General features: G+C 36.9%; 1 protein-coding gene across 7 annotated transcripts in view; it reads left to right on the forward strand.

The window, feature by feature from the left end:
- Window positions 1–16,895, forward strand: part of ANKRD28 (ankyrin repeat domain 28) — a 131,234-nt gene that overhangs the window by 111,305 nt on the left and 3,034 nt on the right. For 5 of the 7 annotated variants that reach the window (XM_067291538.1, XM_013941409.2, XM_067291539.1 and 2 more), the window contains 11 exons: window positions 296–370; window positions 1,689–1,890; window positions 3,830–3,917; window positions 4,392–4,509; window positions 5,093–5,312; window positions 8,384–8,471; window positions 8,568–8,651; window positions 9,164–9,309; window positions 9,506–9,588; window positions 9,734–9,816; window positions 12,136–12,227. In XM_067291538.1, coding sequence (XP_067147639.1) covers window positions 296–370; window positions 1,689–1,890; window positions 3,830–3,917; window positions 4,392–4,509; window positions 5,093–5,312; window positions 8,384–8,471; window positions 8,568–8,651; window positions 9,164–9,309; window positions 9,506–9,588; window positions 9,734–9,816; window positions 12,136–12,227 — 1,279 coding nt within the window. Of the gene's footprint in view, window positions 1–295; window positions 371–1,688; window positions 1,891–3,829; window positions 3,918–4,391; window positions 4,510–5,092; window positions 5,313–8,383; window positions 8,472–8,567; window positions 8,652–9,163; window positions 9,310–9,505; window positions 9,589–9,733; window positions 9,817–12,135; window positions 12,228–15,692; window positions 16,412–16,895 lie in introns of those variants that run through there. The other 2 variants (XM_067291540.1, XM_067291542.1) reach the window with 2 other exon arrangements.

Below are 16,895 nucleotides of genomic sequence, written 5' to 3' on the forward strand. Positions count from 1 at the left end.
CTCCAGGAAAAAAATACTTTAGATGAACTTCTAATTTAATTATTGCATTGTTCTGCAAAATTAAACAACTCTGGGAAATGAATGTGGGGAGGGGTTGCAGTCTTTGTAATTCACTCTTTAAAAGATTGAAATAATTATAGAATTCCTAAGGAAAATTTAAACCTGTGTTATTTTTTCTAATTTTCTTTCTTTATTTTTCAATCTGTGTATACTGGAAATAATAGCAGTTATTACTGAGTGTTTTTCAAAAGTGAAGGGTTTTTTGCACTCAATTGGAATTTCTATCTCTGCTAAGCTAATGGAAACATCAGGTACTGACATGCTGAACGATTCAGACAACAGAGCACCCATAAGTCCACTGCATTTAGCTGTAAGTATTTCATTCTTTAGTGATGATAGATCATGTAATTGTAAACAGTTGTTGACATAGTTTTGATTCATTCTGGACTTTTTTTTTAGAGGTCAATAACAATAAATTACACCATAACAATACATACCATGTATAGCTCATGAATGAGTTATACAAGGTGATTTTACCTGTTGGCTGAAATTGAACACTCCTCATCTGGAATCTTGCTTCTAATTAAAAGATTTGTCTTAGAGTATATTAATGATACTTTTGGAAGTCTTGTGCTCTATGTAATAATGATATGTTTTGCCATCATGATTATTTTTTATGAAAAAAATTGCCTTTAATACTTTAAGAAAGATTTGCACAAATTGTAAGAGAACAGACTTTAGAGGGGACCTGATGAAACTGTCTATACAAATGTGCATTGAAATACAGAGTAAACAACTGAATATGCAGTTTTCCTCTAATCTCTTCCCTGGACTTCTAGCAATTGAAAAACCTCAATATATTTTCTGAAAGTAGCCTAAGTCTCATGCATAACTTATATTATTGCTATATATGGCCAAAGTGGAAAGGTAATCTCTTATATTGGTAAATGAAAGCAGAAGAGACTGTTCCTGGAAATTTTGGTCTGGGGCAGAGGTTATGTATCCATGAGTAGAAACTTAAACAAGTTTATTTTGGAAATTATAAAACCATAGTTGTAGATGTGTGTTTTCATTACTGAGTTTGATGCTTTGTCTTGACACGTGCCTACAGTGTGTTTTCTAGGATTTTTTTAATCCTTATTTGTCCAGTGTGATCTCTTACTGTTTCATTCCCTAAGTCTCTTCTATTTTGCCTACTACATTAACTTTTAACTATTTATACTGTATTTTTTACTTACAAATTTTACAGGCACTTTTTTTGAATATCCTGTAAAAAAAACTAATAGGAATTAGTTAAGTTTCATATGATCCTCACTTGGAAGTAATCTGAGGTTGAAGTAACTACTTGAAGTAATTGTTGACATAAAGCAACAAAACACTCAGTATTCAAAATATTAGCAGTTATACTATATATGTGTGTGTGTGTGTGTGTGTATATAGATAGATAGATAATTTTCAGAAATATCAGTTGCTGATTGAAAGGATAAAATGAGAAAGCACAAACCTTCCTGCTGAAGTTGTTTTTACAATTTGTTGTAACCATTTTGGAACTGCTTACCTGCTGCATCAGGAGCTCTTCAACAGGCTAAAATAAAAATACTAGATTTGCAGTTTAATATATGCAACCCTGGTAAGCAGAGGAAAAATATGAAGGACAGGAAAACTGAAGGATTTTCTTATTCTCTCAGGCCTATCATGGTCACCATCAAGCTCTGGAAGTGCTGGTACAGTCCTTGCTGGACCTTGACGTGAGGAACAATAATGGAAGGACACCATTGGATCTTGCTGCCTTTAAGGGACATGTGGAATGTGTAGACGTACTCATTAATCAGGGAGCATCAATCTTGGTGAAAGATTATGTTGTAAAGAGAACCCCAATACATGCTGCAGGTATGTGTTACTGCTCAACTCTAAAATTTTGGCTTTTGAAGTGCATCATCTTCACACTTAGAAATCTTTAATAATTAATGTTCTAAGAAATGGTATTTAGGAACAGATGATGTCTTTGAAGTTGCATACTATACTGAGAATGGTTACAAAGCACTTAAAGTAGTAGAAACCTGTATTCACCCAATAAATTATTCTGATTCAAGGAGTGTTACAGCATGCTGTCCTCTAAAAGGGTGTATTCTCCTTGTCCGTTCATTGCTAGGCTGGTTGTGCTGACAGGTGCCAATGGTATGTTCCTGTTCCTCTCCTCATCTTTCACACAGGCCAAATTGTAGTCCCAGACTTGGATACATGAATTGTGTTGCCTATCTTGGCACTAAAAATGACTGGAGTCTGAGAGAGTTCTGTCAATTTGAGAAGAGACACAGAAACTATACTTCATTTTTCCAAGAATTTAAATGACTCCCTACTGAGTGTTTTCAAAATAATAGCAATCCTTTGCAATATTTTCTGCCTTTTCTAGATTATTTTTATAAACTTCTGGAAAGTTACCTTTCTCAAGAAAGTGTAACATTCATGCAATATTCTTTTTTGCATTTTGAAAGCAGGCTTATTTACGTTGGCATTATTGGCACTGTAGTAGTGATCTTTATAAGAACATTACAGTAAAAAGAGCATTTTGTACAAAACACTGTCATTCTAACCACTTTGGCCATGAGCACAACCTGTATTATTATATTTGCTTTAGCTCCTTGTAACTTCCGTTAGCATCTCTGTCAACCTAGAGAAGCGTGAGGTGTCCCCATTCTAATGTGGGCTGAATACGGCAGCTGTATGTCAGGAATATCTCCCCCCAACAAGCAATCGGTTGTCTTTCAGGAGTTGCTTTGAAACATGATCTCTCGCTCTCCCTCCCCCCCCCCGCGCTCTCCCCCCCCCGCGCTCTCCCCCCCCCGCGCTCTCCCCCCCCCGCGCTCTCCCCCCCCCCGCGCTCTCCCCCCCCCGCGCTCTCCCCCCCCCGCGCTCTCCCCCCCCCGCGCTCTCCCCCCCCCCGCTCTCCCCCCCCCGCTCTCCCCCCCCCGCTCTCCCCCCCCCCGCTCTCCCCCCCCCCGCTCTCCCCCCCCCGCGCTCTCCCCCCCCCCGCGCTCTCCCCCCCCCCGCGCTCTCCCCCCCCCCGCGCTCTCCCCCCCCCCGCGCTCTCCCCCCCCCCGCGCTCTCCCCCCCTCCGCGCTCTCCCCCCCTCCGCGCTCTCCCCCCCTCCGCGCTCTCCCCCCCTCCGCGCTCTCCCCCCCTCCGCGCTCTCCCCCCCTCCGCGCTCTCCCCCTCCCTCCGCGCTCTCCCCCTCCCCCCGCGCTCTCCCCCTCCCCCCGCGCTCTCCCCCTCCCCCCGCGCTCTCCTCTCTCACCCCCCCCGCGCTCTCCCCCCCCCATTTATTTATTTATTTATTTCTGTGCTTGGTTAATTACTTTATGCATTGCCTTTCCTTCCCTTTCTAAGTGTGATTTCAATTATCACTTCATAGCTAGGCACATGCTATACTTGCTAATGAAATCTGTGTGTGATTGGCTCAGTGTGGGTTTGCTTGATTTGAGGCATAGGTAAAAATTGTGCTAATTAGTGTATTTAATTATTCCTTCTTATTTAAGTTATATAACCATAAACTTATGGTTAGAGACGCAAATATCTGTCAGCAATTGACGGTTGGAATTGATTCCTTTTAATATTATATAATTGAGAATACTTGTTTTCTGAAATCATGTTTGAGTATAGTTCTTTTGTTTGTTTCTTTGCTTTCAATTTAAATCATAAAAATGATGAATCTGGTGCAATGGGTTCTCAAGCTAACGGGCTTTAGTTTGAGCAGTTTACAGTTCTGTTTGACCTCTGCATACTCAAAGACGATTAATGTAAAACTGGTATTTCTACTGATATTTTACAGCTACAAATGGTCACTCAGAATGTTTGCGACTATTGATAGGAAATGCAGAACCACAAAATGCAGTGGACATTCAAGATGGAAATGGACAGTAAGTTTAGAGGCTCTAAATGCTATTCTTCACAATTTATTGCATTTCATAAAAGGAAAACCTAATTATTTTGCGTTGGTGATTTTTAGATTATTTCTTTTTTAAGGGGAAATGGTATTTGAACTAGGACAAATACGACTGTATAACTTGCAATAAATTTAATATAATTTTGGCGGTGATAAAACAACTTGTTCAATTGGGAGGAAATTAAAATGCACTTACTCCCTGGATGCTAAAAAAAAAAAATGGATTTTTGTTGCTTACTTAGGAATTCTATATTATTAGATATGAATTTATTTTCCTGGATCTAAAAAGCATCAATGGCATTCTTGGAATGACAATAGTGCTAGAGACCGTTAACAGTCTAAATTTTAAAACAGTGTTTCCCAGAACAATAGAAGGTAAAATATTTCAGCTGAGCACTAGTCTGTTAAATTTCCACATAGATTACACTTTATTTTTCTCTCTCTTCAGGACTCCTCTGATGTTGTCAGTTCTTAATGGGCACACAGACTGTGTTTATTCACTCCTTAACAAAGGAGCAAATGTAGATGCCAAAGATAAGTGGGGAAGGACGGCATTACATAGAGGGGTAAGAGAATATTACACTTCTGTCCTTTCCGTAGTATATGCATTAATTTCAAATACAGGCTTAGTGTGTAGTGTTAATGAATTTCTCATTATTTTTGTCCTGCTATCCTTAGCTTTTGATTGTCTATTTGTTGATTTCAGAATGCTAGCTTTTGCCTGTTTGCTGTATACCCTCAGGACTTTTCTGTGCTTTTCAAGTCTCTTAATCTTGTTGTAAATTGACTGGAGAAGCCCCAAGGTACCACTTTTGTCGTGGGGTGGGGCATATTGTTAATGGAAGGAAGAAAACCGTAACACATGACATATGCCAATTTTTTTTTAGTCTCTGCCAGGTAAGACAACTGAATGAGCCATAGAGATTAGCAGTTCATTCAAGGCTATTCCAAGAAATTATTCTGTCATGAATATAATAATATATTGCTATTTGTCCAACATAATGGCCATTTCTAGAAATAAAAATCATAACTGAGCTTATTTTGTTACCAGTTATAGTATTAAGACATTGAGGTTTGCTTGCTTTAGTTATACACCTTGACTATATACCTAAATATGTGCAAACATGCTATTTCATCTTTCTCTTGCAGGCGGTTACTGGGCATGAGGAATGTGTGGAAGCATTGCTTCAACATGGTGCTAAGTCCTTGTTACGAGACTGTAGGGGGCGAACCCCTATACACTTGTCAGCTGCATGTGGGCATATAGGTGTCCTAGGAGCCCTCTTGCAGTCAGCTACATCTGTGGATGCAGTACCTGCGATAGCAGACAATCACGGCTATACATCACTGCACTGGGCCTGTTACAATGGTAAACGTGAAAGCAACGTTCTTTGGTTTTAAGCTTCCTAGGGAATGTATCTCTGTAGGTGTAGTGTCTCACAAAGGATATCCGATACTGATAAAGTCGTCTGAATTTCAGAATATAAATATTCAACAATGCAAAATATGAAATAAAACTTGAGTTTATTAAATGAACCAAAGATGCAGGAGATGAAAATGTATACAGGACTGATTTGTTGTGTTTATTTTTTCATTAGTTCCAGAACAGCCTAGTCATCACATACTTTTAAGGCTGTCTTTCTCTTTAGTGAACCAAGTGTTGACAATACGTTCACCTAACTTCATATTTGATTTGAGATTTTAAATGTTAAAATTTTCACAAAATTACAAGATATAACTGAAAAAGTAGCTACCAGTTTGAGGCAAATGTTGAGGAATGGAGCAGCGCATCAGTGCAGTTGGATGCGGTGGTATACCTGCACCAGGCTTCAGAAATCATTTCATTAATAAGGATTGTAATCTTTCTTTAAAACATCTGCTAACTTTCATTCATGGAGATGCTGGTCATAACTTCATATTTAAGGTCTAATAGGTATATTGCTCACTTCTGCATGATAAAAATTGGTTCTACTCTGTACACAATTCCTTATTCAGACATTTATTAAAAAGTTTACTATTTCATTAGATGTACAAATACTTGTATAGCTCTGTTTCCTCCTTTGTACTTTGATTAAGGAGTCCAGAGACATAGGCAAGAAAATTAATACAAGTACATTCTTAAGTTCCTTGTCTCCGTCGCTCTTCTCAGATCTCTGTCCTAAAACATCTGGTAGACACTACACCTTGTTCCAGTAGTTGTTTCTCACCGTATGGTTTTCAGAGTTACTTGCTAAGAAACATCTAATGATATAACAATCATGCAGTCATCCCTGATGATATGCAGTCATGCAATAGCTTGAGATACAGTTTCCTCAAGAGAGAGCATCCCCAGAAAGGAACTCTTGCCCTTTCGCTCCCTTGCCGCTGTTTGCTGGGGTCATGTTGTAAATCAGATAAGTGAGATGATCTTGTTTGCAGAATACTGTCTTCCCCGCCTCTTTCCTTCCTCTTCCTCCCTCCCAAGGCTGTTTTTAATGCGGATCAGTTCCTTGATAGTTTATAGCACACAGTTGTCAGCCTGAGGAGCAGTGTAACGTTGGTTGCTTGTTCCTGCCCTGCCCAGGCAGCAATTCCTTGAACAGGAATGACTGTTGAAGCACCTGTATTATCAAGCTGTGGTCTCACTCCAGGGTGTGCAAATGAGAGCTTATATCTTCAGACAGTTTTCATTCCATTGTCCTGGGGACCTGCACTGCTGACAGAATTCAGTTACTTCTTCTTGGCTTGGTATAAGCAGTTGCCAGATGACCAGTGTCCATCTCATGAAGACAGGTGAAAAAAGGAAGTTTTGAAGTGTTTATATAGAAAGCTTTTTTGTTTTTTGTTTTTTTAAGTGTAAAAAAAAAAAAAAGTAAACTAAATTACAGTTGAAGTCTTTCTGGATGTCAAGAAGTGCTCTGATTTGTTTATTTTTTAAATGGTAGAGTAACCTATTCCATTGTTTAATTTATTCATATGTTTCTGGAAAGAAGGTATTCATCAATCATAGAATTACAAAGTGTTTGGTGTCAGGTTTTCACATGCTTGTGCTTTATTGCTCCTGTCAAATATGTGTTTTTTCATGCAAAATAGCTATCCACCCATTTGATGGTGCAGTTAATACACAGGGCTAAATGAATTTGTTAATATTGAGATAGAAGTTATTACTTCTTATAAAAGCACTATACTGAATTCTGGCCTCTTTCAGTTCCTACTAATCACTGTGAAAATAGTCTGTTTAGGGGGACATGGTGTCTCAAGGGGGATGTATTAACATCCAGTACACAGTACGAGGTGTTTATTTTTACACTACCTTTTTGTTTTAAACTACCTTCTTGATTTTGTGTTTCCATGAGTATTTTAAGAAGTTCAGTATAGTACCTGTAAACAGAAATGTGCCACACATCCCAAAAAATAACTTATATAGGAAGTCTTGGGAGGAAAGATTCCTGATTAAATATTTTTTTACACTTCCTTCAAATCAAGCTTGATGGGCATAAGAAGCTAAGGAATGTGAGGTTGATTCAATAAGAATTTGTTTTTCTTCACTAATCCTTCATTATATATTTCTTGGATTTTGGGGGGTGGGGAATACTCCCTGAAAGGATGGGAATGCATTCAGCTCTCTTAAAGATTTTAATATGAGAGCTAATTTCCTGACATAATAAAGGTTCTCATTTATTTCACCTCTGATTCACATGATAGAGAAAGACTGAGAAGTGTGGGTTTAAAGCTTCACTTTCACAGTAACTTCTAAGTGAATAGCTCACCAGGCTGTCCTCATAGCTAAAGTAACTGGGTAAATCACTGATAATTTCAGTCTGAATAGAATACCACATTTATAAAATTAAACTCTTGCGGCTTGATCCATTTTCAGAGTGAGCACAGTTTCTGGACAAAACAGACCTGAAATATGCCTTATTTGTAGAATGAAAATTTGACGGGACTTCTAAAAATACACATTTTCATGAGACAGTAAATGTTGAACTGAGCTTCACTGCCTGTATGCAGTAGTTATAGATTGAAAAGGTAGATGGGAACTAGTTATTCTACAGCCTACTGCTGTATGGGTTTTGAAAACAATACTATGATGGGTTGAATAGGTACTTGTTAAGGTCTTGTTATGGCTTTTGGCTCAGTTTTTCTCTGGGTTTAGCAAGTCAATGGAACAAAAATATCCCTGAAACGATAAGTACATTTTTGTGTAGACAAAGTGGTGAATGTAGAAGAGCTTGAAGAGTGTAGGTTTAAAGAACTGTTAAGTGTTCTGTATGTTCTTCAGACAGCAAGAGATCCCTTTCAGGTTCATAATATGTGTATAACCTGTGTGTCATTTTAAAACTTTTAAATAAGATATTGCTTAATCTACTTTAGCTAATTGGTTTATGTTATAATCTCTCTCTCTATATATATATTTTTTTATTTTTATTTTTTAATACCTAACTTTTACACTTACTTTAGGTCATGACAGTTGTGTAGAGCTCCTACTGGAACAGGAAGTTTTCCAGAAGATGGAAGGAAATTCTTTCAGTCCATTGCATTGTGCTGTGTAAGGGAGTCCTAAATTATTCTTTACAGATTTCATTGCAGTATTTAACAAAAGCTTTATCATTCTGTACCTAACAGCATGTTTACTTTTTTATAGGATAAATGATAATGAAGGTGCTGCAGAAATGTTAATTGATACACTAGGTGCTGGTATTGTAAATTCAACAGATTCAAAAGGAAGGTAAGACTGTAACTGCATATTGGAAAAATGTTTGTAACGTAATAGTTGCATTGTTCTGTTAAATTCTGTCACTGTTGGCCTTCTTAAACTTGCTATATCTATTAGTTCCCCTTTCTCCTTTTTATTCTTCAAGGATTTTTTTATTTATTTATTCTGTGCTAGAAATAAAATGTTGGGCTTTTTTAAATCCTGTTCTGAATCAACAGACTTGAGTATGGTTTTTATTGTGCAGACCGGTTTGGGCATGCTTAAAATTGCATGACATGGTGCATAGTAGAAATTTTTATCAAATTGTATCTGTATTGTGGGAAGCTAATAAGGAGCCATTTATTTGAAACTTGGGGGTGACTTTATAAAGGCACCTGTCACAACTCCAACAATTATGGTTTTGGAACATCAGTGGGACTGCCTGCCCAGTCTTTGTATCTGCAGGATCCCAGTATATACCTTTGAATAAAGTGGAAAGCACAGGAATTTTTTCCTGCATGTGAGAATGTTTTCATTTTTTGTAGAACTCCTCTTCATGCAGCAGCTTTTACAGATCACGTTGAATGTCTACAGCTTCTGCTCAGTCACAATGCTCAAGTAAATGTGGTAGATTCCTCTGGGAAAACACCTTTAATGATGGCTGCAGAAAATGGACAGACAAATACAGTTGGTAAAGAGAAAGCTTTATTTATTTCTGCTCTGAAGTTTGCTAATAAACAATAATATCTTGTTACAGGTAAAGTTGCCCTAGAGTAACCTTATTGTGGATATTTTTTGTCAAATTAATGTTTTCATTTTGCACAATCGTAAGCCTTTGAAACTTTAAGGAATATGCTTTAGTTAATACAGATCTTTATTTCCCCCAGAGGTGCTGGTTAGCAGTGCTAAGGCTGATCTGACTTTGCAAGACAGTTCTAAGAACACAGCACTCCACTTGGCTTGCAGCAAGGTACGTGCTTATTTTGACTTGATCAGTGTTGAGTTTTATGTTACCAAATACTGTTTGCAAATATTAGCTTGCATCTTTGAAAAGGCATTGAAAGCAATTTTTAAAGAGTATTTGTTACATGACAGTGTGTTTGCTCTGTCTTAAGGGTCATGAAACTAGTGCCTTGTTAATACTGGAGAAGATTATGGATAGAAACCTCATCAATGCCACCAATGCAGCCTTGCAAACGTACGTATTCCCACTGAGTGGTGTTTTACTAATCAGTTTTTGTTGTTTTGCTAAAATCAGTATCATGCTCAAAAAATAAATATTTTTCATAGTGGTTTTTTTTTTTCAAATTGGTTGAATACATATTGTGTAATAGGTACCAAATGTTCAACCAACTTTAATGCAAAAAGTGTTTCATTCAATCTTAAAGTTATAGTTTTAGCTGAGTCAAAGGGATGCTAAATAAATCTTACAGTACTGTGATTCAGGGAATTCTGTGTGGAATTATAGCAGTCCACTGAGATTTCCCATAAGCCAATATTTTTCTGTTTTATGAATTACCTAATTCTTCAGTTAAAATTCGCTTCAGTTAAAAACTCATTTAAGGCGAATTAAGATTTGCTCTTCTTCAAAGCTAGCTAATAAAAAAAAAACCTAGCTGAAACATGGTTTTATTTTTTAACATGCTTTCTATTATTAAAAGAAATCAACTGTTATTGAGATAGAATACTTTTCAATTTCTAATAAATAGCGTGGAGACTATAGTATCCTTGGTGCTTCCTAAAGATCTAATCTCAAGTAGAACTAAGCTGATTTTGTCATCCCAATTTTAAGGAAAATTTTAAAACATAGTATGTCATCCTGTGGAATTTATTTCGGGCTCGGCTATTAAAATGGCTTTTCTGCTTTTTTTTTTTTTTTTTTTTTCCTCCCCTTTCCATTTTTTCCTATTTGTGTTATAAGCTGTATTGAACACCTGTAACTGTTAGACCGCTTTAATAAAGTGATCACACACCATTTTTAGAAAAAAACACCAGAACTTTTAAGTAATTCATGCATTTCTCTGCTCTTGCATCCCTTCTGTAATCCATCATGTTCAAATCCCTACAGTCCTACCTCCCATTCTCCAAGGTCTGCTGGAACTACAGAGTTAAGATAGCAAGACTTTTCTTGCTCTGCTCTTGCTGTTTACCATGCTGCACTTCAGGCAGCATGAAATAATCAGGAAGCAGCACAGGGACTGATTGCCTCATTTCTGGCTTATAAAGGGGATATCTTGGGAGAAGGAAAAGCAAAAATGGGATGGGAATAGAAGTGGGAAAGAATGCTACCACAGGCTCATGTAATTCCACCCACATGCCTTAGCTTATCCAGCCCGACTATAGAGATATCAAGGGGAAAAATAGGTACATATTCTCACCTCCATGAAATGTTTATATAGATTTCAAGATTTTAACAGTTCTAAAAATATTACTAGTTTGGCAAATATGTTTAATAACTACAGTGACTTTCTAAACAGTTTTCATCATGGACAATGTCCCACTTCCTAGCGATATAAACATTACAATTGTTGGCTTCAATATTAAAAATATTTTAATTACAGCAAATTTTTCAGTGTATTTGCAGTGTGCAGTAGTTCTCGAATTTTAATACTTTAATCTAAGGACAATAGGTATAGCTTCTCCTATTTGTATCTTTTGCATTTCTGTTTTTTAACTAAGGCACTTGTTTCCAAATCAAAATAGAATTCATGGTTAATTTAAACAATTTTAAGAACCTCAAAATGAATGAAGAGCAACATAAAGCAGAGTTGAACTTCCTGCTGAGTAGTGACAGGGTTTCTTTAGACCAGTGGGTACCACTTTTCAAACTGTTGCATTTGAAAAAGATGTAGTTGGAATATTTGAGGTAAAGCTGACGCTTTCCTTGATGGATCAAGTCGCTGCAAAATATGGCTATGGTTAATAGTTTGAGGTTGTGAAAAGTAATGTTTTTCTTTTTGCTTCTTCATGCATTATATTGTAAAAATAAATTTTTCATCTATAGTCATAATGGAATATACTGGTTTCTAAAAGGCAGGTTGATGAAATGCTTGCCCATCTCTTATAAGCATTCATACGCAATAAAATATGACTACCATTCTGCTGGTTGTATTCTAATGATTGTTGCCAGTGACATGCAGTAACTCTCAGATGTGTCACTATCTGTTTTCACAGTTCAGTGAAGGATTTAGAAACAACTAGTACCTTACTGTTGATATAACTTTTTAATGTGATAAAGTTCTTCAGGGGACACACCTGTTCCAGCAGCTACTTACTCACAGTATAATGCTATAAAACAGAATGAAAGTGCACAATTGTTACTGTATAGTTTCTTTGCAATAAGAAGAGATTTCCTTTTTTAACCTCTCTTAGACATTATATCCCCAGTGTTTAGATAACATGTAAATAACATACAAGTATAAATACTTCAGTAATCAATTAACTAGATGCAAGCTACTTAAAATCTTATTTCGTATCTTGTTCTAAGGTTTATATACCAGTTTGCTTGTCTTCACAGACCTCTGCATGTTGCTGCTCGGAATGGACTAACAGTTGTAGTTCAAGAACTTTTAGGGAAGGGAGCAAGTGTACTTGCTGTAGATGAAAATGGTAAGAATAAATTTAACCTTGTTTCCCCATAAGGAACTGTGGTTTTAAACTCAGCTCAATAAAAAACAGTAACTGCTTTTGAAATTTCATACAAGCCTTATAGTAGTAGATTTCTTCACAGAAAAAAAGTGTTTTGTTGGTGATGATGGGTTATTTTAGTAAAGCAGAAAAAGTGTAAGAGGAATGAAATTTTTTCGGAATGACAATGCAGCTGGTCATATGTCTGATTTGAATTTGCAATCTTATATAAATACATTAGCTCTAGGAATACTGGAAATGGTCTGAAAAACTTAATGCTCAAAGTAAATTATAACTCTCAGCTGTTACGAAGCTGGATTGAATTGCCATTCATTTTACCAGGGTGTATTGGTGTTAGTTTTTAAAAGTAAGTGTGAATTATAGATCCCAGGTACTGGATGTGAAGCTTCTGGCTCTTGAGAGTTTTTTAGCACGTAGAAGTAAGAAAAAGTAACTGCCTTATCACAGGGAACAATTCCTATACCTTGCAAGAACAAAAAAAATAGATAAACTGACTTCTAATTTGCATATTTTCATGTAAGAGATCTGTTGTCCTCTGAAATTGTGCTTTTGAGAGATAGTACACTGCTCTACCCATCTCAAACTAATGTCTTTTAAATAAAAGCAGCAGCTGCTTGTTTTCCAGAAAAATGTGTCTGATTAATAGCTCTAATTATATTTCTGCTTTGGGAAGCTTTTCTTCCCTTGATGTTTACTGTGACTTTCCAACTACAGTGTTTCTCAAATTACACTGCTTAAAGTGACATGGGTGACTTAAAGATCATTCCTTGCCTAAAATAGGGAACAGGAGGGGGAGAGGGTTCAGTAACTGCTAAATGAAACTTTCTAAAATGAAAAGATTGGAAAACATACCTTTTTGATTTTTGTTTCTCATCACAAGTGTGCTAACTGTGGAAGCTATTTGTACGGCCAGTTTCAAGGGCTTTTCATCTGCGATCAGTCAGTCCCTTGTTAGGGTGAATCTTTGACTTAACAGGGAAAGTTGCTTGTATAGAAGTCAGTTCTCTGGCTGGGAATCTAAGTGTAGCCTGTTAAATTTTTTTTTAATTCTGCTAATATTTTAAATTTAAAGTAATTCTGAGTATTACCTAATCTAGTTCTTCACTGTGGCTCCTGACTTTTCTTTCTAGTAGCAATTTCTTTGTTTATAAAATTTTAAGCAGCCTTGAGAATATTCATCATGAATTATTTGTCTGCTGGGCGAATGTGCGAGCTCAGAATTTAGCGTACACAAAGTGATGAATATTTCCAGTTGTGAGAGAGCAAGAGAAGTTTCCATGGGATTTATTGATCTACTTCACCTGCCACAGTAGATTTTTCTTAATCCTTAGAAATATTAGTATGTCAGCAAGTTGGCTATTACACTTGCAAAAGGTTTCTTCTTGCTTCCATTGGGTATCTTTTATATTAAATGGAAAAGCTGGCAGTAGTAATAGCCACTTTCTGCTTTAGGTTAACTTCTCTTGGATTTTAGCATTCACCACTAGGGTGTAAGTGTTTCTAAAGCAAAGATGATTACATTTGTTTATTTAATTCTAATAATGGAGTAGAAGTATAGGAAAGACTTAGGATTTTTTTGATTAGAGAGACTTAAGAGTATGATTTTAAGGACGAAAGCTATTCATGTAGCAAAACACTGAAAAAAATAGTCACTGGAATCTTTTGCATCACAATGCTGATGTTCTCGTACTTCAGCATAACTCATATAGGTGTAGTGATCTCCCACATAAGCATTGGCGTTTCAGATAGAGCTAGATGAGACTGGAAGTAAAATTTCAATTAATATTTTACACAGAAGCATGTAGAACATGTTGTATCCAGCATGACCTCAGCTCTTATGGAGTGGTGATCCCCTTTTTTTTTTATCTTTTAAGTTGTCTCTTTCTATAAAGACTACATCGACTTGGTATTTTTTTTTCCAAGTGGTCTGTATCTATATCTGTATCTGTACAAAACTACTTCATACCCCTCTGCTACTTTGTCTGGATTACACATTTTTATAAATTTATAAAGTATTATTTTATAAACTCTAGATTTTAAATCATACTACTTTTATTATAGAGGTTCTGTTATTGTAGTGAAATCACTTTTTGAGGTGTTTAAGAACTAATGTCTTTGATTTTAATTCTCTGGGCTCTCATGAGATTAAATGCAATTGAAACAACTAGTTAGCTGTCCAGTATACTTCTCGAGAAAAGTCATGTTCAGGGTTCATTATCAGTTCTGTATCAGTTCTCACTTAAGTCTTTTAGTTGTTTTCCTATGTTGCACACCTGTATTGCAACTTGGCACCAATTTAAGTTTTAGTTTTGGTCATTCAGCCAACTTCTCAAGATTTTTTTGGTCTATGTAACTTACTAAGCTAGCTAAATTTCTTGGTGCAGTCTGTCTATTATGTGTCATATAAATGTGCAGCACATTAGTGAGAGGAGACTCTCTCAGTCTCTAAATCCAGAGATTGACATAGCAGCTGTGTGGAGGTTTCTGTCATTTTTGGATTCATCATTTTTACAGTGACCATTGGCCTATCAGTACATTTAAAAAAAACAAAACAAAAAAACCCACTTTTTCTAGTTCTTTTTCCAAGTCCTCCTTTGCTTGGATTCTTGTTTATGTTTGAGATCTCCTCATGCTTTCTGAAATAATTTTTTCTTATAGATGTTTAAGAGATGACTCATGTCTCAGCAGGCTTTCTTCTTTCCCAAGCATAAGACTTCATTCAGTTTATCTTGAGAAATTTTTCCGCATTGACCACATTAATAAACATCTGATTTTCCTGTAAGCATGGACACTTTCCCAGGATGCTTTCACACCCCTGGGGAGGGAGCAGCCCAGTGTTCAGACAGGGAAAGCCCTGGTCTTAAGTCTATGTCCAGCATGCAGGCTCCATTTTCTGTTGTGTGGGAAAGTTGCTTCATCTTTCTCTGCTTCCCTGTTTCTAAATAGTGATTTTTTTTTTTCTCCAAAGCTTATGCAGATATGAGTGTAGATTATGGGGAACATGATGTAAGCACTGAGTAAGGATGTTTCAATGAAGTCAGTAGGTTTACCAACTTCTAATTATAAGAAAATTTAAGGAATTTGTAACTGTTGCTGCATTGAGAGATGAATGATCACTTTGCTGTTAAGGGACATAAAGATATTCTTTGGTGTTCTTATAATTTTAAAATAATATGGACAAAAGAAAGTGGTGGAGGACACAGATGTCAGTCTCTTATGGTGCAAGCAGTTACTTCATCTTGCTATGTTTGAGCAAAGAATAAAAATGTGATATTTCATTCCTAACTACTGAAAGCCAGAAGCTCAAAATCTAAAATTGAATATCATTATAAATGCTGAGTTTAGAGAATATTTAATAGAAACAAGAAATTTGCTTAATCTTCAGGTTGGCCTTTAATTTTTATTTATTTTTTTAATGACTGATAGGGATGCTCAGTTCCAGAGGGACATGAGTAGTCAAGATGTTAGCGAGAAGCATTCTTTCAACAAGAAGAAAAAAATTGCTGGTGACTTTGCACAGTTTTCAAACACAGTTATCAAAGAACATTAGTAAAAGAAATGGTGTTGAGCATGGCCAGTGTGAATAAATTGATCTTGTGTGTCCCCTTACCTTTATACAATCTCCAGCAGTTGTAGATGTTAAATTGTGTGCATTTGAGTATCAATTCTGAGCCTTCTGTTCTGCCTTACATGCCTGAAATGCACTCTTCATCCAAGTGTAGCGAGCTCTGGCCCTTGCTTTTGAATCCTCTCAAAACGTATCTCTTCTGCAGACTGTCACTGTTAACTCTGAGCTGTTTAAGTGCTGTGATGCCTTACTAACAATGAACACATCTGCTGCGCTGCACTTCTGTACGGCCCTATCGCATGGTCAGCTGGTGCGTTTTGTGCTTGAATTCTGTCTGTTATCTTGGATTGTATGCACCTTTGGGCAGGGGCTGTTGTCTTGATCTGTTCCAAGCATCAAGCACAATGTCTGTACTAAGCAAATAGTTCAAGTGCAAGATTGTCTCCTTGCTTGCTGTTTTCTTCAGTCCCAGCTATAATTATTTTCCATAACGTGCCTACTTGTTTAAAACTTCTGTGCAATTGTACAACACTGTTTCATCACATGGTAACTATTCCTGAACTGTATCCTAAAACTTTCACTGCACCTACTTCTACAATAAAAACAATTCCTTAGTAGTTGAAATATTTGCTGGTAAAATGAACATTGCCTCCTTTTCCATGCCTTCGTAATGTCCAGATAGAAATCCATCACGTGGCTTACTTGTAAGCCTTGTATTACTTCTTTGCCTTTTACCTGGATGTCATACACCCTTAAGATGGGGCTTGGGGGCAATGCTGGACTTCATACTGCCAGATGTATATGAGCATGAGTCTTCAGTTCATTGCGGGCCTATCTACCCCATGCAGTGAAAGGTACTGCAGAGGTGCTGCAAGATGGTCTGGCTGCCCACTTGCATGTGGAGCCAGGTAGAGAAGCTTGCTTTGGCCTTGGCAGCAGAATTAGCTGAGTTACCTATGGCTGCACTGATGTGACTGTCATGCTTCCAGAGCTGCTACTGTCACCACCAATTTCAGTGTCTCTGTGCTGTTCTTCATGTGCTGTAGAAGTACCCCAAGACC

This window comes from Apteryx mantelli, chromosome 2 (assembly GCF_036417845.1).
Source record: "Apteryx mantelli isolate bAptMan1 chromosome 2, bAptMan1.hap1, whole genome shotgun sequence".
Classification (NCBI taxonomy): Eukaryota; Metazoa; Chordata; class Aves; order Apterygiformes; family Apterygidae; genus Apteryx; species Apteryx mantelli.